Source organism: Neopsephotus bourkii, unplaced genomic scaffold (genome assembly GCF_033783945.1).
Source record: "Neopsephotus bourkii isolate Nb327-2 ecotype Australia unplaced genomic scaffold, CSIRO-AGI_Nbou_v1 NB_1016, whole genome shotgun sequence".
Lineage (NCBI taxonomy): Eukaryota > Metazoa > Chordata > Aves > Psittaciformes > Psittacidae > Neopsephotus > Neopsephotus bourkii.
This window is the reverse complement of record NW_026901505.1, coordinates 1,421,800-1,443,960: the sequence shown is the minus strand read 5'-3', so window position 1 is coordinate 1,443,960 and position 22,161 is coordinate 1,421,800. Positions and strand designations below refer to the sequence as shown.

The 22,161-nt window shown below is 45.9% G+C and overlaps 1 protein-coding gene across 1 annotated transcript; it reads right to left on the bottom strand.

Moving 5' to 3' along the window:
• Positions 1-6,629: 6,629 nt before the first annotated feature.
• On the bottom strand, positions 6,630-14,140 carry GFRA3 (GDNF family receptor alpha 3). Its single transcript, XM_061360143.1, has 8 exons — positions 13,940-14,140; positions 11,172-11,447; positions 10,421-10,513; positions 9,653-9,998; positions 9,465-9,574; positions 8,610-8,744; positions 7,521-7,651; positions 6,630-7,218 (listed from the first exon to the last, which is right to left on the bottom strand). Exons 1-8 carry the CDS (start codon positions 13,980-13,982, stop codon positions 7,084-7,086), a joined length of 1,269 nt encoding a protein of 422 aa, XP_061216127.1. The 5' UTR covers positions 13,983-14,140; the 3' UTR covers positions 6,630-7,083.
• Between the last annotated feature and the right edge of the window lie 8,021 nt (positions 14,141-22,161).

Here is a 22,161-nt window from a genome sequence, read left to right as displayed (position 1 = left end):
ACACCTTTGTCACCCAAGGCTCTGTCCAAACTGCCAGGGATGGAGCATTTACTACTTCTTTGGGCAACCTGTGCCAGCACCTCACCACCCTCACAGTGAAGAACTTCTTCCTTATATCTAACCTGAACTTCCCTTGTTTTAGTTTGAACCCATCACCTCTTGTCCTATCGCTGCAGTCCCTGATGAAGAGTCTCTATCCAGCATCCTTGTAGGCCTCCTTCAGGCACTGGAAGCTTCTCTGAGGTCTCCATGCAGCTTCTCTTCTCCAGGCTGAACAGCCCCAACTTTCTCAGCACTGTGGGAGGTGCTTCAGGCCCTAATCATCCTCATGGCCTTCTCTGGACTTGCTTCAACAGCTCCATGTCCTTCTTATGTTGGGGACACCAGAACTGCAGACAGTGCTCCAAGTGGGGTCCCACAAGAGCAGAGTAGAGGGGCAGGATCACCTCCTTCAACCTGCTGGTTATGTTCCTTTTGATGCAGCCCCGCACATGGATGGTTTCTGGGCTGTGAACACACACTGAAGCTGGTTCATGTTCAGTTTCTCATCTACCAGCACCCCCAAGTCCTTCTCCACAGAGCTAGTCTGAATCTCTTCTCTGCCTAACCTGTAGGTGTGCCTGGGATTGCCGTGACCCAGGCGTAGGACCTTGCACTTCACATTGTTGAGCTTCAAGATGTTGGCATTGGCCACCTCTCCAGCATGTCCAGATCCCTCTGGATCCCATCCCTTCCCTCCAGCATATCAACTGAACCACACAACTTGGTGTCATCGGCAAACTTGCTGAGGGTGCATCAATCCCACTGTCCATGTCACCGACAAAAATGCTGAACAAGACCGGTCCCAACACCGATCGCTGAGGGACACCACTCGTTACTGGTCTCCAGCTGGACATTGCGCTGTTGACCACAAATCTTTGCATGAGGCCATCCAGCCAAATTCTTTATCCACCGAGTTGTCCATTCATCAAACTCATGTCCATCCAATTTAGAGACAAAGATGTCGTGTGGGAAACATTTGAAGAATGAAGAATACGTTTGACATTATTCTGACTTATGTGCCATTTTCCTGCAGCCCTAGGTAAAAGGAGGCACCAAATTAAAACCCATACCCCACTGTTCTTCCTTGGCATTTTTTTTTAAGAGTCCATGGTGGAATCTCTGATGCGGTATTTTAAATTGGCATGGCTGGTTTTAATAGTGTCCTTTTCTCACACATTTTATTATGTTCTGTTTATAATTGTTGAGTGCTAGATGTTAAAAGAAACCCGGGGGGAATCACCTTTTCTGGAGTCTATTGGAATGCCTGATAATATAAGAACAAAGCTGTGAGGGTGGTGAGGCACTGGAACAGGCTGCCCAAAGAAGTAGTAAATGCTTTATCCTTGGCAGTGTTCAAGGCCAGGTCGGACAGGGCCTTGGGTGACATGGTTTAGTGTGAGGCGTCCCTGCCCATGACAAGGGGGATAGAACCAGATGATCTTAAGGTCATTTTCAACCCAAACCATTCTGTGATTCTATGATTTTATGAAAACACTTTTGAAAGGTTTCCATGTTCTCTGTTTAGGAACTGAAACTGCATGAAACCTCCTGTGTCACCAAGTCTAATATCCTCTTATTGCAGTCACAAATTCATCCATAAAATCTGTCACATAATACTTGGGTTTTTTCCTGAGAGCAAATGCGTTAAGATTTATGTGTCTCCCAATAATGGAATAAATGGTTTTATTTCAGTGGACTTTAAATGGTCATTTGTGAATGCCAGGGGAATTTATCTGCAGCAGCAGTTCCAGCATTATAAATCAGCTTGCAGCTTTTTTCTGCTGAATATGTCACTGCAAACCAACATTTTAATTTTGCTTCTTTGTATGTGTTGCAATGCAGATGTTTCCATGTAATATTCCTCCCTGACCAAACACCAAAAAGTTTGAAATAGGGATGGCCACAGTTTAGAACATGAAGCATTGTAACAAGAAAACACTTCTGTTTTCCTTACTTGAGGAGTATACTGGAAGGAGAAAAACAGGAATATAAGGATCAAAATCTTTAATTCAGTTTTGGATGTGAACATGGAATCCTGGGTGATTGTGACAGGAGAAGGAAAACTGAAGTCTCATGCAACTGTTTGATTCTTACGCTATCTTCAAAGGGATGATATATGCAACAAAGTGTATGTGTGCATGTTGTAATGAAAGGGGAATAACATTGTTAGATGCAGAGTTCCAGTTGCTCTATTTCTGTATAATGCTTTTCTAAATGTTGCTATTTTGATCAGAGATTGCTGAAATACAATTCAGTGGAAAACTAATTTATTAATTTCATTTCAGTCAGATGATCAGTAGAACATTTCTCAGTCTTTTTCTCTATGCACACAGGTAGCTGTAGCTCTCCTGCGTTCTTGAGCTTACCAGCAGTTCTTGCAAAGTGCTTCTGGAGGCTCCAGTCTACATTTCCTAGCGCTTCAAGCATCTAGTGGTGTGAACTCTGTGATTCTGGACATGCAATAATACAGAGGCAAAGATGATTTTTCTCTGCATCAGGATAAACTATTTGAATGTTGCCTAATCAGTTTTGTTGTCTGATGGGTAGAGGGGAGGAAGAGCTGGACCTCATGCCTTACAGGAAAACAGGTGGGACCAATAAGAGGAAAGATGAGCCAAAAATCACACAATTATTTTTTGCTAGCTTAATGGCTGCCTTGTTCTGCCCAAAGGTAAAGACATAGTTATCAGTGCCATTTATCAGGTACACCGTTTTAGTATAAACTTGTTTAAAACAGTGTAGAGCCCCTTTTTCATCTTAATTAGACAGTAACCCATTGATTCCAAGTGGGCCTTCATTTTCTAATTATTTAGTACATAATATAATGTCATTAAACATCTTTGAGTGGACAGGATTGCTCTAAAAGCTTTAGCTCCAGAGGTCTAATATTAGGCTTTTGGCATTCATCCCTGTGTGTGAAAAGCAGTCAGTTTGTTTACCAGGAATTTAGATTCCCATTACTGGGGGAATTAGCAATGAGCTATTAGTCTGATTCAAGCACTTAACAATTGCTGATCATCTCCTCCTAGCCTGGGGATAATGGAGCTGATCAGCTGTAAATGGAAAGTTTGAGGGCCTGTTTTTATGAAGGCACTTGAGAAAGTGCTGCATTCCCTGACCTCTGCTAACCCTTGGGTTTGCAAGAAACCCAGACACCAAGTCACTTCCTGGAGGACAGCTAATCACCTCTAAGAAGAGCTTCCATTAGGGCCTAAACCAAGCCCACCCTCCCTCATCTGAGAAAAGGTTCAGCCACAAAATCCCTGAGGTAGGAGTGTTGAGCTTCTGATTGTATTTACCAGTATCTGTTTTGGTGGGGGAAGCAACTGCAGAATAGTGGCTAGTTTTGATTCTGTAGCAGCATTGAATGGTCCTGTTGAGCCCATGGTGCTGGTTGGCTTCCTGCTTCTCTACTGTTGCCCCAAAAGCTTTGTCTGGTTCATGGACACCTCAAGTTACTTTGAAAGTTTTCTTTCTTGTTCTTGAGTAAAATTGCTACCATTTTAGCAAATAGAGTGATTTTTAGGATGTATTAAAAAAAGATACTTTCGTTCTTCATAGGTGCTGAACCTGTAGCATTGTCTTGTCAGCTTGAAGTTACCTTCAGATTTTAAGAGGCACACCGGTGATCTGTAGCCAGGAATTACTGTTTGAAGTAAAGCTTAGTTTTTCCTCATCTGTGGTACATATTGTGCCCCCCATTTAAAAAGAAAACTGCAGTCAGTTGATTCTTACTGAAACGTACGTATTTGTTGGAGGCAGTGGGAATATTTTTAATGAGGCAAGGATATACTCATTTTGGACTTCCAAATTCAAGGTGTAACCTTGCTGATGACCTCAGGTAAAAAATACGAATGCTGCATTAGACCATGTTAAGGGATCTAAAGCTATGTCAGTTATAGAAGCCACGCCTGAAGTATGTGTCAGTGAGTGATGTCTGTAAAAGTTAAGATTGTTTTGTAAGGGATTCTGTATAACTCTGTTCTTTAAATTTCTTTCCCATAATGCCTCCAGCAGTGGAGACAAGGAACACAGCTTCTATCGAATGCGAAGGAAGCAGGAGACTTCTAGAGTTGCAGGATAAAATTTATTAGTCAGATTTGGCATTGTTTCACACTTTTAAAACAATCAACCTTACAACAATGAGAAGGTTCCCTCCTTTTACGTGCTTGCTGAGAGCTCAAGGTTAAGTCTGTCAGGATAGAGAATTTTTATTATTTTTTTTGTGTTTGGAGCAAGGGTACTCACAGGATGTTGTATTTCAGTTTCTGGGGACTAGAACCTGAGGAGGGTTTGTAAATTCCTCTGTAATATATTTAGTAAGAACTGTTCTGAAAGGATTTAGGTAACTGGCAGTCTTTGGACATCGGCGGTGCTAAGATAACTGAACTGATACTGGCTGACTACTAGCAGTAGTTATACTTGTGCATGCATGTATGCTGTGTAGTTGAATAACTGATATTTGGAGAACAGGTGTTACAAAAGTCTAACTGAAAATGGGTTTGTACTTATAGCAGTGTGAGTACCTGTGAATATTCAGAGATTAATTTTGTTTGCAGTTACTGATGAACAAGCATGAGAGGCGACTGTGTGTACAGAGGTACACATGTACATGAGAAGGGAACATAGGACACCTGGAGAAAACCCCAGATTGACACATTTTGATTTCTTTTCAGTCTATAGTGGGATTTGTCTGAGTGTCAAGCATTTTTCTATGTAATCCAGGACATGACAGGAGGCTGCAACTGCAATCAGTAACTTAGGGGTAAGGGGTTAAAGGTGCACCATGTCCTGAATATGAACAACAAAACGCCGATACCTTTTTCCGTATCAGGCTGTCTTAGAACATGGACGTGGGGCAAGAGGAAAGATCACAGTGCAGATTAGTGGAAGAGGAATGCAGTACACTGTGTGCGTGGTCAGATGGCTCAGGGAAGTCTACTCAAGTATTCTAATAAATAACTTCACTGATATGGGTATTGCAAAGAACATTTTTTTCTTCCTTGTAACTCCACTGAATTCTGGAGATGACAGACAGCATTACTCTAGACAACAATCATGACTTGTTTCTAGTCTAACCATATGGAGGATGGTCTAACATAGATACTAGAATATGGTAATGTGGACTCTTCCCATTAAAGACTGTTAGCAAACACATGGACACAGTGCTGCCTCTTGGTCCAAACAGCCATACTGTAGTAGACATGAGACAACATGAGATTCTGTAATAAGAAGGTGTCTGACAGTGACTGAAAGCCACCGCATATTATCTGGCTGGTGCTTCCCTGGCAACAGATAAACCACAGGGTAAAAATAAATACGCCCATGTTCTGAATATATTCAAGATTGTAATATTGTCTGGCTGTGGGTAGTACTGTTCAGATCTGTTTTATCTCATAGAACAAGCAAGGGGCACTATTGTGTGCATGGAGGAGCTGCTTTGAGATGAGCTTCTGCTATCCTGAAAGCCTAGGCTGGCTGATGAGGCACCTCTTGAACACAATTGATTGTGGACTATTAACCTATGCTCAACAATCAATATTCACTTAACACCACATTTTAACAGGCAAATGCAGTACAAAATAACAGCAGTTACACAGTGCACACATTTACACTCAGAATAAACAGGTCATGAAATAGAGTTTGGCAGAGATTGGACAGGCATTGTGGCAGGGGACAGTGATAACTGGAATATGTTGATGTACAAGGTAGTTACAGCTCCCAGAGATTTTCACAGCTTGAATATCCCAGGGATTTTGTGGTCAGTGAGCTATATGCATTCTCTAAGTGTTACTAAGGTTTGTCCTGAGGCCAGGCAAGGTCATCCTTTGCTAGATAAGACTAAATTTACTGGGGTTGAGCACAGAAATCAATTCTGACCCGCAAAATCCAAGTTTGTTGTTAGCTGTGACGATTATATATATGTATGTGTATACATGTTGCAAAGAGCAAACCACAAAGGAGCAAGAATATAAAACTGTAGTGTCCTTGATCTGGAATGGTATTTTTCATACTTGAAATGAATTTGAAAAGGGAACTGAACATAATCCAGAACTGGTGTTTACCAGAGACTTTATGAGTATGTTTATTGAACTTTACTTGCTACCCACCCTGGAGCACGGACTTCTGGCCTTTAGGATGATGTGCTGTACTCCATGCCTTGACAGGCTTGAGGAGTGGGCCAGTGTGAACCTCCTGAATTTCAGCAAGGCCAAGTGACAGGACATGGGCCTGTTTAAGGTTTAGAGCAAAGCCACAGAAATTATGAGGGTTGGAGCACCTCTCCTGCCAAGAAAGGCTGAGACCTCTGGCATGGTTTGACCTGGAGAGAGAAAGGCTCTGGGGGGACCTTACTGAGACCTTTCGATATATATAAAGGAGGATCATAAGAGAAACTATTTAGCAATGCCTGTAGAAACAGGGACACTGTACTGCACTCTTAACCTGAAACAGAGTAGGTGTAGATTAGATATAGGGAAAAAATTCTCTACTATGTGAGTGCTGAGGCGCTGGCACAGGGTGCCCAGAGAAGCTGTGGCTGCCCCATCCCTGGCAGTGTTCAAGGCCAGGTTAGACACAGGGGAAAGCGTCCCTGCCCATGGCAGGGGGTTTGAACTGGATGAGCTTTAAGGTCCCTTCCCACCCAAACCAGTATGTGATTGTATGCCTGAGGAAGAACTCCAGAACATGGGGCAGTAGGGTGCATGGTGTTGGGTCCCTCCCTGCAGTCAGAATCTAGTGCTGCAGAAGTTCTGTCAGAACTCAGACCTTTGTTTTAAAGCATTAGCCTGACTGTTACTCAAAATGCTAACATGGCAGAAGCAGTGGTGGGCACCAGATCTGCAGAGTTCAGTACAAACTGGTGGGGGAAAATGGGGTGGAAGGTGGGGAAGTTTTCAGTGACTGCCGTTCTGGGTTAAGGCTTTTCCATTCCTCTTTTCTGTAAGCTTTCTGTCTTCCAAAGGTAAATCCATAGTGGGAGGTGCCTGGATATGAAATAAAATTAGTAATATGGGAAGGAAAGATGCCATTTCTGCCAGATTAATGTGGGCTCAGCCACAGGGGCAGGAACAGAGACAGGGATGGCCAAGAAACAGCAGCTCCAGAATACACTGAGGAGGCCATAGGCATACTGCTGTGTTTGGAGATGTCTCGCTGTGTCTTCCCTTCAGCCACCTGGGAAATGAAAAGGAGGAATGAATCCCAGTTAGACACATTTATGCTCAAATGTCTGGCTGCAGAGCTTCCAGTTCTGAGCACTGCTGAGAGATCATAGGAAACTCCTGTAGCCAGGAAGCATGGCCTCCTGCTTCAACTAATCTGTGGGGGGAATAGCACAAGGTCCAAGGGTTCTGTATGCATGTGACATTCCTCACTTTGGTGTCCAAAATCACACCTTTCCAGATCCAAGGCTTCTCAACTACTGCCTCAAGGCTGCTTGACTCGCTGCTTTGTGAAGGCAACAAAGCAATGCATACCTGGGACATTTCTGAAGCAAGAGATGTGCTGGCACTGTCTCCTTGGAAGCTTAGGGAAGATGAATAAAGGAAGTCTTCCTGTCTTTCTAGAGCTGTCTGTTTCAGGTGCATTTGAGACCAAATCGCATTTTCTGCAAACAGAAGTAAAGCAAGAGTCTTACTGTGCTTTTCTCTGCACATCTTGGAGTCTAGTGAGCGGAAGTCGAGGGAAGCTGTTAGCTTCCAGACAGGCTCTGTGGCTTCAGTTCAGAAAATACGTATTCTCTGTTTAGTGAAGGGCCTGTTAGTTTGTGGGTTTACTTGTGAGGCTGAGCCAACTGCCAAGCCAATTTGCACTGTACTTAAGAACCTTTAGGTCCCTCTGGGACTCTCCCGAGTGTCTGTTTGGTAAGGCACATGTATGTAGTAACTCAGATGGGATGTTTATATTGTAGGTGTATCTACAGTGCTGGGTGTAAGGCTTTTCTATAAAACAGGAGGTAGATTTAAATATTAATCATTTATGTAATGATGCTGGTTTCTCTGATATCCTTTGGGAGCTTTTACAAACATAAAATATTTAAATTTTATTACAGTCTGTTGCTAAAATGCTAGGGAGATAACAGACTTAGGAGTACATAGTTGAATGTAACAGGATTTTTGTGTTGTGCTGCTGAATCTAGTAACAGGGGCTGTGTCAAGAGCTATTTATCCTCACCAAGTGAGGGCCAAGGAAGGGGGAGGAAAGGAAGCCAAACTGCAGAATCCTGGTACACTGATGTGGTTACTCAGCAACCTATGGATACAGCATGTCTGACCTCCCCTTGTGAGGTTTGTTTTGGTTTTTTTTTTGCAACCCTGTCATTTGAATGCTGTTTGGAAATAGCTTCATGGTGTTCGAGACAAACAGAAGGTCGCCAAAAGATACAGAAGCACTTCTGAGAGGAGATCCAGGCTGGTCCCATAGGTTGGATACGGGACCATGGAGACACTGCAGAAGAAGGCAGAACTATACCCAAGAACAATGCAACATAGGATCTTGAAATCAACAGGATTTGAATTTCCCTGTCTGAGCTGTCCCTCTCATTCTGGGATATGATTGATGCTTACCAAGGCATTTGTTGTTCTCAAACATGCCAAGTATCTGGTCACACTTCTCCTTCTCGTTGCCGCTGCTCTCGCATGTGCACCACAGGGATACCTCCGCACTGGAGTTGCTGACATAGTTGGGTGTCATGGGTGTGCCTGTCCCAAAGTGCCAGAAACCAGAATGAGTATTTACTTACCAGATGAAAGAAGAATAATGAGACCCACTGTAATAAAGGGAATGCTGCCCTCAGGAGATGCCAGGGAGCCCCTGCAAGGTGACCCAGGCCTGGTCAATCTACATGAAGTCTGCTGGGCTGTGAAAAAGTATGGAAATTGCTACCCCTGCCTCAGGCAATCTGATGGTGAGGTGTGCTGATAGCTGGAGCTGGTGCAAGCATCAGATAGGATGCAAAGCTGCAGAGACTCGGCTGCAGAACTGGCATATGGCAGCAAAAGGTGCTCTTGTTTCTGGCAACACTGTGAGGCCAAATGCCTTTTGCCACAAGAAATGCTCCATGCTTGTGGGGTGCTATTCAACCAGTTTATTTGGCACAAAACCATCAAAGACCAGAAGGTATAGTTTAAAGCTCCTGAGATACTGCTGCTCTTTACAGTTCCTCTATTGAGACACTCTGAAAAAGTATTAGCAGGTTGGCAGTGAATGCCTAGAACCAAAGATGACTTTTCTCCTAACACCTGGTAGTGCCGTGTTCTATCTGGCTCTGAGAAGAGGGCTCTTTTTGGGCTGCATTTAGCTCAGAAGCAAGAGGGAGCACCAACATCAATTATTCACTGGTATACTGAGCAGCATCAGTGTGCCTGCAAGTTTGTGTCCTACAGGCACCCACCCTGTATGTTCCTGTGGCTGTCACTTACCAATCATCCCCATGTAAGCCTGCAGGCATGCAGCATGGCTGTGCTGAGAGCAACCATCTGGAGATGTGTCTGCAGGTTGACAATTTTGTTGGAAGTCAGCCAGTCGGGATCTGTAGGAAGGAAAATGAGACTGTCAGTGTCTATGCTGTTCTCTTCTCTTGGCTAATGTCCACTGCTGCTGGACCTACTTGCAGATATGGTCTTCTAAGCAGGAGTCCAGAAGCCAGAGGCAATTGGGTTTGGCGCTATACTGGAAGGAACAATTTGGAACAATGGTTTTCCGGCGTCGTTCTCCACAAAGCTCATCTTGACATGGACAGAATAGGATCCTTTTGGTGAAATCCTCAGGGACTTTCTCAAAGAAATTCCTCAGCCCTCTGTGGCATTTTCGACGGTCACACATGTCCTCACTTCCTGCTCCTTTGGTGCAGATAGAAGCATATTCTGTGCGCAGACGAACACACTTCTTGCTCAGATTACAGACATGAGTTGCTTTTACGCATGGATTTGTTGCATCTCTTGCTAACTGTGAGCCTAGAAAACCAAAAGAAATCCAGAAACAATGAAAGAAGTCTCCAGAAGAGATTCTGTGTGGAAATAGGAGTAGCCCTTACTTGATGGTCAGATTGGGAATATCAAAAAGAACAAAGCACATTAGTCCTGCTGTGTGCCTGCAGTGTGATGTTGCAGTTGTACTAGTTACAAAATCATATTTTTTGTTGGTTCATGTTAAGGTGTTTGTTTCAGTGAGTGCATCATTGTGAGTTATTCCCTGTTTCATGGACCTTGATCTGTGGCTATATTTACACTTGTTAGGGGGGATGAATTTAGGCAAGTATCCAGAACAGGCATTCATCTGATTAAAGAGGCCATTACCCCAAATTTCTTAGTAACTTTCAGCCCCTGAAAAGATAAGAAATGACAGCATTATATCACATAACCATTACAATCCTTACCTGATAACAGAGCTGCCAGTTTATTATAGTCTGTCTTCCAGTGTTCTTCATTTGCTGGATTCTCATAGGGAGAGGATTCCAAATTGAAATAACCTGGGCAAGATACAAGATATTTTATGCAGTGGAAACATGGTTTGGGGTTTTTTCTTTCTTTTTTTCCCTCTTTAATTTTTTTCTTATTTGCGCCTGGCTGTTTTCTCAGGCTGGAGTTCAGAGATGCTCTGTTTTGCTCAAAGCCAAATGCCAAGAATAGTTCTGCTGGAGAAGCCATGTAAAAACAGTGTTACATTTTGTCATCATTATTTCCTCTGGCTGGAATTTGGTCTGTGTTGTCATTTGGGCCTTTTCAGCCTCAGTAGTAGTGAGAGGCCAAGTAGAAGCATCCCACTGAAGCTGGAGAGAAGCAGCATGCTCATGGATGCTGTTAGTGTGTGTAATAATAATGTGTTGTTTTCAGTGATGACAGACTCACATTTTGAGGTGATTTTCATAGCACTCTCCCCTCACAGCACCAAATCTAACTGCCTCAGAGTAGCTATCTTTGTCTTTTGGGGTCTCTGGTGTATTTGAAGGCCAGCCCAGATCAGTTCTCTCTGCTTATCAAACAGAGCAGTAGTGAATTCTCTTCACTGGGAGGTGTGGCTCGAAAATGAGCTGCACTGTTGGGAAGTCACCTTTTGCCATTGTTTCCAGATGGGGGGCAGGGGCGAGCCTCACTAGTACCTTATAAATTCCTATTATTTCATCTCACCATCTGTCATGCTGGAATGAATGGTCCAGAAAACACGCAAGCAGTGCTCCTCTCTCTTCATACGCCGGTGACACTTGCAGTGCAGCAAAGAGCTGTTCCCGAGGTCTAGCTCTGCATTCAGACATTGGACCCTGCTATCATGATCTAGTGGAAGGAAGCGAGTCTTAGCCAGGGCACAGTTCTCCAGGATCCTATAGGTGCCATTGCAGGTAGAGTCCAAGAGGCACAGTTGTTCTGCTGCTATGCAGTCGCTCCTTGACAGAGCCAGGAGGTCTCCTGGTCAAGTAGGGAAAAGATTAGGATCACAGTCATGATGGATTCCACACAAGCACCTTGTCACTGTTCTGTAGGCATGCTTTATTCAATGAGGACTCCTCTCAAGAGGCAGAACTGGCTGGGGTCTCTCATATGGAGTAGTAGGGAACAAAAGCTGTCTCCATTTAGAAACAGAAGGATGAATATTAATGTATGAAAGAGGGAACGAAAGGTTAAAGAAAAGTTGCAGAAATAATTTTGTTTAATAAAATGTTTTTTAATCATCCTTAACTCTTCAGTTTGGCCATGATCAGGGATGGCTCTGTGTTTTATGGAGTAGTAAATCCCCATGGAAACCTTGGGGTTGATAAGGCCTGCTCTGAAGAAGCTCTTCTATCTATTGTCTATGGGTAATGAAAACTGCAGTGCAATAAACACATAGTAACACCATGCTGTGTGCTGTGAGTCAGTGCTGCTGCACTTGCTAAGTATATACTGGTCATTAAGAGATGTACTGAGAAAGCCATTTGTAGGGTGTAAAAACAACTGCTTTACTGAACTTGGAAACTTAGGAATAAGAATGTGTATTTTTTGCATACTAGAATAAATCCTTGTCATAAGATGCAAGTAGCTTCGTATAGCAGTGCTGATGTGCAATTAATTCAAGTACACAGGACCCAGTCCCTGAAATCCCTGTACAGAATGCTGGGATGCAGGCTTGGTCTGCTGTCTTTCATCTCTTGGTTGACTGTGAACTCTAGCTGTGTGTACATATATTTGCATAGCACAGGCATTGATTATATATAGACACACACATACACACGCCTCCTTTCCCTGCATGACGATATTGCTTGACTGGTTTTAAGAAAGGACTGTGCTGAGCCGTACATCTAATGTTCTTTGGGTACACGATATTACCTGTCACTATCTTGGTCCGTAGGTGCTGTAGTACTACTTCAGTCTGCCTTCACTACAGATTAGAACAAAATCTTAGTGTGCCTCTGTACCTGGTATACCACCTTCACCATCTAACTTGTTCTCTCACTTCCTTTACTTTTGCTGGCTTCATCAGTTAATTTGCTGTAAGCCATAAACAGCACAACTGTGTGCCAGTCTGCTTCTCAAACCTACTCCTGCAGCCCTGTAATACTCTCTAGGTGTCTCCAACTCACTTGTACAAATGTCTTTGCTTTTCTAGCAACTTTTACTGTATGTTGTTGTTTATCTGTTACATAGAGGCTGTGACTTTGTAAGCTCCCTGAAAAGCAAATCTCTCATCAGAGAGAAATTCTGACTTCTACAGACATCATCTAATAGCTATGCATTATCTTAAGCCCTAACACAACTTAAAGATAATAACTTCACAGATTATGATTATTTATACCTTAGAAAAAATGGATAGATAATACTATATCCCTTTATTCTCCCTTTTCACTCCATGTCCTGCCATATATATATATATGTGTGTGTGTGTGTGTATTAATTTCATGCCCCTGGTGCACCACGCTGTTGGAAGAGGATTACAGAAGGGAAACCTATCAAGGAAGCATTAGGACTGAGACATGGAAGACTGAGGGACATCTGTTGTACTCATGTGGCTGCAGGTGTTGCTGAGATCTCAGTGCCATGGCCCATTTTTAGAGCAGTCACTGTGATACTCAGCAGCTGCAGATTTTTCTGAGAGTAAAGCACTGACATCTCATAGCCACAGTCTAGGAATGGTTCAGAGCAGTTCCGTAATTTCTGCATTTCTAGTCACATCAGCCATGGAGACTGCACAGGAGGTGAACTGGAGAGAGGAACCGTTTCTATCCCTGGCTCTTGTGACTTGGCAGTAATAAACGGCAGAGTGGAGCAAACTGCTGCGAGTCTGCAGGAGTTCCTCGCTCTGGTCTTTGCAGACTGAGCCTCACTTCAGAATACTACCGGCCTGCAGCACTCGGGAGGGGATCAGGAGGATGGGTGGTTAAAAAAGGCCCTCCACGGAGCCCGTGTGAGGGGTGCAGCCAGAGCCGGCGCTCAGCCGGTGCCTCTCCTGCCGCCAAGGGGTCAGTTCCCGCTGCCCCGCTCCGCTGCCCGGAGCCGAGCCCGTCGCCGATGCCAGCCCCAAAGACGAGCACCCCCTCCCCGGCACGTCCCTCCGCTCCGCTCCGCTCCCGCCGCATACGCCACTCGCGTTCTGGGTCACAAGTAGCAGCGCGCCTTTCTCGGCTGGAAGGCGATTCTGCCCCCGGGGCAGCAGGGCGTTCGCCGTCCGTCGCAGCCGGTGGCCGGGAAGCAAGGCTGGGGCAGCGGCCGAGAGCCGCGACCGCAGGACGCACTGTGGGTCAGCCCAGCACCGGGGAACACCGGCCCGGGACCCCTCTGCCGCTTTCCCGCAGGGCAGGGGATGCGGATGGTCCCTCGGGGCGGCGGAGCGGGTCCCACTCTCCCCCCCGGCGGGAGCGGGACGAGGGACACGCCGTCCTCCCAAACCCGCCCCGTCCGCCGCCCCACGCTCCGGGCGCTGTTACCTGCTCTGGAGAGGAGCAGCCCCAAGAGCAGAGCGAACCCCATTGCCGGAGCCCGCGCCGGCGACCGGTCTCTCAGAGCGCTGGGGCCGCAGCTCACATGCTGCGCGCAGCCCCGTCTCAGCTCTCCGCCGTCTGCCCCGCGCGGCTAGGCTCGGCACGGCACGGCACCCACCGGCCCCCCCCGTCCAGGAGCGGACGGCGAGCACCGCCCCGCAGCCCGGCCCGCCCCCGGGACCTGACTCGGGGGTCCGGCCCCAGCAGGGGCCGCGGCTGCGCTAGGAGCAGCGGCAGGGGTTCGCGGGGTGCTGCGCTGCAGAGCGCTGGAGGCGCCGCCGAGGAGGCAGCTGCGAGCGCTTTCCAAAGGGGAGCTGCGGGAAGGGGCTGCTCGGTTCGTGTGCGGACCCACGGCCCCTGCCGCACTGGGGTCAAGGCTGGGCCTGCGCAGGGCAAGCACCCGCCGGGGTGCACGGGGTAAAATAAAGTCTCCAGAGGAGTGCTGCTTTGGTCCGCAGGCGGGATGAGCGAGCTTTGTTCGGCGTCTTCCTCCGAGCTTTGTTGTGGAGGGTCTTATTTCAGCGTCTTACCTGTGCTGGCTCTGTCGTGGCTGAGGGTGGCATTTCTGAGAGCCTGCCCGGCATTCAGGCAGCCGTGCTTTTTGAACAGATCCTTCTCTTTATATACTACAGTCAAATTCACCAGCACAAGAATAAGTAGCAGTCCGACATGTGCACATCAAACATCAGTGTATGAAAACGATTAAACCTTTTGTAGGTCGACTGTTTGCACATATAGAGAGACCTACCCCACCTGCTTGAAAAGCCCAAGAGAAAGGGTAATAACCGTGCAAACACAGTAAGCATTCACAGTCCAGTTCAGGGATGCCCTCCTCTTCTTGGGGTTTGAACAAGATTAGTCCTGCTTCCTGCAGGGAGCTGCTGAGAGAATTCTTCCAAAAGTGGTCAAGTTGTCCCCAAACACTGAGAGCTCTTACTTCATGCTTGAGGAGAGAAAAAGTGTTCTCACCATAGCTTGAAGTTTAACCAAAGTCTGGTATTTGGAGGAGATTAAAGAAAATGATGGATGGGATGGAGCCTTTTTGACTTTGTAGTTGTTTGCAGTTATCATTTAGGAGGAGGAAACAGGGTAGTTAGGCTGAAGAAAGAGTAGAGGTTTTCTTGTAATGCTGACATGTAAAAACAAGAAGTGGCTTGGTCCTGTGAACTTCACTATGTTCTTGTCAGAAATTACAAGATTAAACGAGTAGATCAGAAAGTTTTTAATCCTGATCTAAGTTATAAATGTGGTGCAGTCAAGCTCTGTTTGGATTATTACTACAGCTGGAGTGTTAATTACAGTAGTGTGCAAGTTGTGAGGAATAAGAAGCAGGAGAAGAGATGTTGCCTCCAGTGTCATGGATTTGTAGGCTTGCTTTGAGACTGTAGGAGGATCTTCTCTATGCAGATTGAGCAATTGTTAGAAGGGAAGGAGACTGGCCACTGCCATTTATACTCCAGGCTGCCTGGCAGTAAACCCAAGCAGAATGATCCAGTGCACAGCAGTGGGAGATGATAGCTGCCCAAGCACCCCTCATTACCACAGTACTGGTAGTACACAAAGCTGATGGGACGTGATACTGACTTTCTTGGTACAGGAGATGATGATAGCCAGAGGAGGCAAAGCTCTGCTAGACCTGACTGTAGCTGACATGTGTAGCTCCTTGAGAATGTTAATATAAAGGGCTGTCTGGGTGGTCATGATCGTCAGCCTGTGATCTTTCAGTCCCTTCTGTTTTGCTGGTTTTATGCTTCTAAGCAAAAGCAAATTTCAGTAAACTCGGTGAACTTACAGCCAGCATCTCACAGGGAAGAGCTTGGAGAAGGGAAAGCAGTGTGTGTGCCTTGAGAAAGGGAAGAATATAAACAACTGATCTTAACATCAAGCTCTAGGAAAATTCTGGGATGCATAACCAATCTGTTAGCATGTGGAAAACAATAGGTTTGCTGTTTGTCTCCCAGGTGGATTTGTCAAGGACCAATACAATTTCTTTTACAATAGGGTAACAACTTTTGTGGGGAGGAAAGAACAAGAAGAGGTCGTGTGTACTGGGGATCTTTAAGAACAGCTTTAGACTAGTTGTTCCAGCTTGGTACAAGAGAAGGATCTTTCAAATTCATTTCCCGACTGGTTTTCTGATTCTGTGATTATAAATCTTCACCCAAAGCCCACTGAAATGGTTCCTTAGCTCAGCTTTGGATTATGCTCTGCAGCAAACATAAAAGGAAAGGGAAGATTCTTCCTTCCATGTTAAAGCTGAATGCTGTAGCAGCGCTTTCAGGTTGCCTTGCCAAGTGGCCAAGTAGAGGAACCCTGATGTAGTGTTTGGTGAAGGGTTGGCCAGGTCCCTACTCTTTACTAGGCAGCAGAGCCTGTGAGGGCAGTGCAATGGTTCCTTTTTTGAGTTTTGCATGCTTATATACATATCTTTCTTGGGACCCATAACATACAAGGTTATTTGGTTGTTTCTCCCTCCCCACACACATGCAGAGCAGCACTGTAACCTCATTATAGGTCTCAGAGAACTGGGTAATTACCAGTCTCTCACAACCACAGCTTTCATCACTCTTTCTATTTGAAATTGTATAGGCCAGCTCTGACCTATGGGGGTCATCTACCAGTGTAATATGTAATATCTCAAGAATCAGTTTCTCTAATTCTGTGCAAGGTCCAGGCCTTTGACCTTCTTAAACAGCTGCAGAAACAGTGATCAACTCTGATCTGATTTCCTCAGCTTTTAGCACCTATTCCATGGTTTATGTTATCTTTGTTGCTCTTTGCTGGTTCATGTAGGTCCTGGTTGATTTGGGGTTACTGATGTCAGCAGATTCTGTGATGGACAGACAACACCAACTAGGGCAGGAGCGCTGATCTGCTGGGGGGTAGGAAGCTCTGCAGAGGGATCTGGCCAGGCTGGATTCATGGGCCAAGGCAAATTTTCTAGGGTTCAACCAGGCTCAGTGCCAGGTCATGCACTTGGGCCCAACAACCCCCTGCAATGCTCCAGCCTTGGGGAAAGGCAACTGGAAAGCTGCTCATGGAAAAGGAGCTGGGAGTGCTGATTGATGGAGCTGAACATGAGCAGCTTCTGCCCAGGCAGCCAGGAAGGCCACCAGCATCCTGGCCTGGATCAGCACCAGTGTGGCAGCAGGTACAGGTCAGAGAATGTCCACACCTTGAATCCTGTGTTCTGGGTCCCTCACTGATGAGCACTGGTGAGTCCACACCTTGAATCCTGTGTTCTGGGTCCCTCACTACAAGAGAGACATTGAGGTGCCAGAGCAGGGCCAGAGAAGGGCACCAGAGCTGGAGCAGGGCCTGGAGCACAAGTGTGATGGGGAAGGGCTGAGGGACCTGGGGGTTTCAGTCTGGAGAAGAGATAGTTCAGGGGAACCTGATCACTCCCTACAACTTAGATCAGCCAAAGAGAGCAACTGCTTTTACAGCACTCACGGGAACTCTCTTCCTACCAGTATGTTACAGACAATATGACCACTACGGTTTCCTCCCCTGGAATATTGCTGTACTTTACTTTCCATTTTTGTTTTACCATCTACGAGTCTGGTTTCTCTGGTCCTTGCAGTGCAGATTACCATCCAATCTGCCTCTACAGGGAAATACTAGCACCAAACCTCATGTTCTTGAAATTCATTGGAGCCATTACAGTTCATGTTCATATTGCTGTCAGGCTATAAAGGACTTGATACAGTGCTTGAAAGTTTTTCGTCTAACATTAAGAACTCTTCAGCAGACTTGGACACACAGCAGGCCACGTCTGTGTTGTATCTTATCATAGGCTCTGTGTGAGGTGCACACTGCAAACAAGAAATCCAGCCTGGAGAAGAGAAGGCTGCATGGAGACCTCATAGCAGCCTTCCAGTATCTGAAGGGGGGCTATAAGGATGCCAGGGAGGGACTCTTCATTAGGGACTGTAGTGATAGGACAAGCGGTAACAGGTTCAAACTTAAAACAGGGGAAGTTTAGATTGGATATAAGGAGGAAATTCTTTCCTGTTAGGGTGATGAGGCACTGGAATGGGTTGCCCAGGGAAGTTGTGAATGCTCCATCCCTGTCAGTGTTCAAGGCCAGGTTGGACACAGCCTTGGGTGACACGGTTTAGTGTGAGGTGTCCCTGCCCATGGCAGGGAGGTTGGAACTGGATGATCTTAAGGTCCTTTCCAACCCTAATTATTCTATGATTCTATGATTCAGTTATGCTGGTGCTGTTTCTTTATTGGTTGTTCCTCTCTTTGGTGGCAGAAAGATCCTTATGGGTTCTGCAGGATAGTTTGTATTTCCTCTTCTGTTCAATAGCAATGGACAGGCCTTTCCATTACAGGGGAGCCCTTTTCAACAAACGTTTACTTTACCTTTACAGCACAAATCTTTAGTTTACCTCTGAAATGACTGTATAATCACTGTATTAAATCAAGTAGCAGTTCCAGTGATGTGCTAGACATTTCTTCTCTACATCTGCCACTGCCACAGCCAGTAAAGAGTGGGTTTGACCAAACAAGTATCTTGTTTGGAGTATTTGCCGAGTTGTACCTTATTTTGTGTAATAATAATCTTACGAGGATTATAGCACACTGCTGCTTTTTATCAGGATTTGGTCTCTACAACCCTTCATGAGTCAAAATCAGAGCACTATACTCTGCAAAGCAGGAGATACTGAGGCTCTGATAGCTGACCCCTGGTCATTTGTTAAGGGGTACTATCAAAGTACTACTGCAGGAGGCAGCACAGTGTGCAAACACTTCTCTACCTGGGCTAATATTTGTAGCACCACACTCTGCTCTTTACAGGGCTAGAGACAGACAGCAGACACTCACAGCTCATATTAACACCTGTACATTACAGAAATATTAACCTAATGCAAACAGCCCAGCAGAAGTTAATGTCTATATTCATAGAAAACCAAATAAAAACCACTTTCATTTCCTAGTGTGAGTGCTAGTGCCCTGAACTGCTCTGGCTGCTCATTGCCAGAGAAGGTTCGGGGATTTGACATCCACAGCAGTACCCATAGTTTTCTGCTTCTTTACCTGTGGTATCTGGCCACTTCTGGCTCAGCTAGTTTTATTCTTTTGTTCCTAGGAATAAAGCATTCAAAACTGCTCTTGGATTTTAGCCTCAGTGTGTTTCACAGCAGGAAGATGAGAGACAATTAGATGTCTGTCTGGATACATACAAAGTCATACAGCCTAATGGACAGACTATATCTTTGCTGAGAATAACTGTCTGTACGTCATCCTACAGGAAAAAGGAACTAGTAAATTTACAGTGATAATAATTTAGGGTGGGCAATTGACATGCTGGACACAGAGGGACTTTGAGAAATGAAAGGGCCGGTTTAACAGGCACCTTGTGAAGTTTGGGAAGGAGAGTGGAGTGTGTCTGTTCTGGCTGGGGAGTGGATCGCTGAGGAGCAGCCTTACTGAAAGTTCCACGGATACCACTATGCTCCGATACTGAATAAGACAACCCACACACCACACCGCATTGGGAAGAACACAGCCAGAGACTGATGGACATTACTCCTGTCTACTTTGCAGGAGTGTGGCCACACCTGGACTGCTTGTGCACAGTTCATTACCTCTGATATTCAAGAAGGATATGGAGGGACTAGAGAGGGTCCAAGCGGAGGGTTACCAAGCATGTGACCAACAAAGAGGTTGACAGAGCTGGGCGTGTTTGCTTGGCAAAGAGGAATTTCAGAGGCAGTCTGATACCAGCCTATAGATAGTCGAAGGTGAGTTGCAAGGTGACAAACCCAAACTCATGTTGGCAATGGCAGGTGATATAAGAAGTGATGACAGCCACAATTTCTAGGTTGGGTTGGTCAAGCTGGATACTATGAAAAACGTTTTTGCTAAAAAGTTGGTGCAGAGCTAGAATAGGTTATCCAGAGATGTGTTGGTGTCTGTATCCAAGCTTGCAGAAAAAAACCCAGCTGACTTGCTCTGGTGTTAGTAGTACCACCTAGCACACAGGTTTTGGATTCCAGCCTCCTTTACAGTCCCTTCCTGCCAGCTAGTCGAGGCAATGATCAGCATGCATGTGCTTGGATGACAGATTCGGAAGCAACCTGAGTCATGAGCAGCTTAGAAAAAAAAATTATGTGTAACAGGAAAGACAGAATACATCTTCAAGGGAAGAGAGAAGGGGCCCCTTAAAACAGCACTGATCTACTACCTTAAGTCTAAATCTTTTCAGAGACAGGAACATAGAAAAAGTAAGTAGTGTTAATAATGCATTACACTAGACGTTGATTCAAAGACATTTAAGCAATGCACTATGAGTCCATTGTTCATCATCCTATGACGCATATTGTCAGAGCAGCTACTTGCTCTCTCCTTAGCTCAAGTGAGCTAAATCAGCACACAGGCCAGTGGATTGGGCAGTGCAGAACAGCCCAGGCCATCAGATAGCAGCTGTTCACAAGACAGGTACTATATTGAACATGGTAACAAACAGAAAATTAGTGGAAACAAGAATAAGATTTTACTGTTCCTGGCAAGGAATTCAAACAGGTATGAGAGCAATCAAGTTACAGAATTATTTCCACTTGATTCAGTAGCAGCTGTACAGCTGTGTTCCACTGTGAGATGGACTGGATTTCCGTTAATTCAAGCTATGAGATGGGACTCCAAGGCACATTAGGCATCAAAGCTCAGAGGCCCCATCCTGCTGCCACCTTCACTACCTTTCAGTGCTGCGGAGGGCAGAGTGAGGGGCAGGAGGCTCCAACTGCTTTCAGCTGGTTTTTATTTTAATCACTCCTGTACATTTTCTCCTCTTTGCTTGTAAAAGAGATGGACACATGGAGGGCAGCAGCTGTTTACATCTTATCAGCAGCATTAGGTACTTTAGAGACTACCAGGAAAGACCCAGGTACGAGCCACTCCCACTTGGCAGGACTTTGGACCACAGCATAGAGCTGCTGTGCCCAGACAGACGAGGCTTTCTCTACCAGCTCTGCCCCTAGCAACAAGGTTTTCAAGATTTCCAATTTCTCTGTCCTCAGGAAAATGCTCTCTTTCCTCCTATCCTTCCTGTTCTTTTTTAAATGACCAATACAGTACTTGCCCAAAGAGCTATGAGCAAGATGCAGTTGACAGTCTAGGAGCACACCTTGCTGCTCTCAAGAGAGCTGTTAACTGGGAGTTTTTTACAGAGGTGAACGTCAGTCAGCGTAAATACAGAGGGAGACTCCATGTGCTCCAGAACACAAAGGCTGTTGGTTAATGGGTGGAGGGTAGGGCTTGCCTCTCAGATTGTGCATGCAGGCCAAGCAGGTAAAACTGCCCAATTCTTTTTAGTAGTAGTATATAGAAACTGTTGTGGTGAGGGGTTTATTGTTTATTTTAACTTAACTCATGCTGAAGGGAAGCTGCCAATAGCTGATGCACCATCACAAGTTTGTGTATGCACCTCTTTTACCCATGATCTAGATAATTTGTAATAAAACGGAAGATGTTCTAGCTTGGCCCCAGGGCCCTGCTCAGTTGGTCATGGTTGGGGAGGCAGAATAGCTGGGAGCAAGACAGAGTACAGCATCATCTCTTCTTGATGCAGACACATGCACAGAGGCTACCACCCCAGAGTCTGACACCATCCAGTGCTCTGGGGTTAAAAACAATCCCCTCATGCAGGCCTGGATGGGATCAAAAGCTCAAGATAACTCTGTGTGCCCCTGTAGTTCCTGTTTGTGCTATCTCCCCAGGGAGACCTGTCCTAATGCCTTCTCCTAGGAGTGATGAGCTGGAAAAGCAGCTGCGGCCCCCAGCTGTGGCAGTGTTTCCTGCAGTGCTGCAGGAATGCTGCAGGAGCGGGTGCTGCAAGAGTAAGCACTGCAGAAACACAAAAATGCTTCAGGAACACTGCTGGAACACTGCCGGAGTGCAGGAATGCTGCAGGAGCACTGCAGGAACACTGCCAGAACACTGCAAGAGTGCTGCCGGAACGCTGCAGGAGCGTTGCACCAACGCCGCAAGAACGCTGCGGGAGCGCTGCAGGAGCGCCACCTGGCGGGTCCCGCCCTCCGGCCGTGCCAAGCCCCCTGGGGCACTCACAGCCGGACGTACCTCGAACAGCGTTCAGCAAACGCTGCTGGGGCAGCTGTGTGATTCGATCATCTCCAGAGGACGTGTAGGAAAGGTGACAG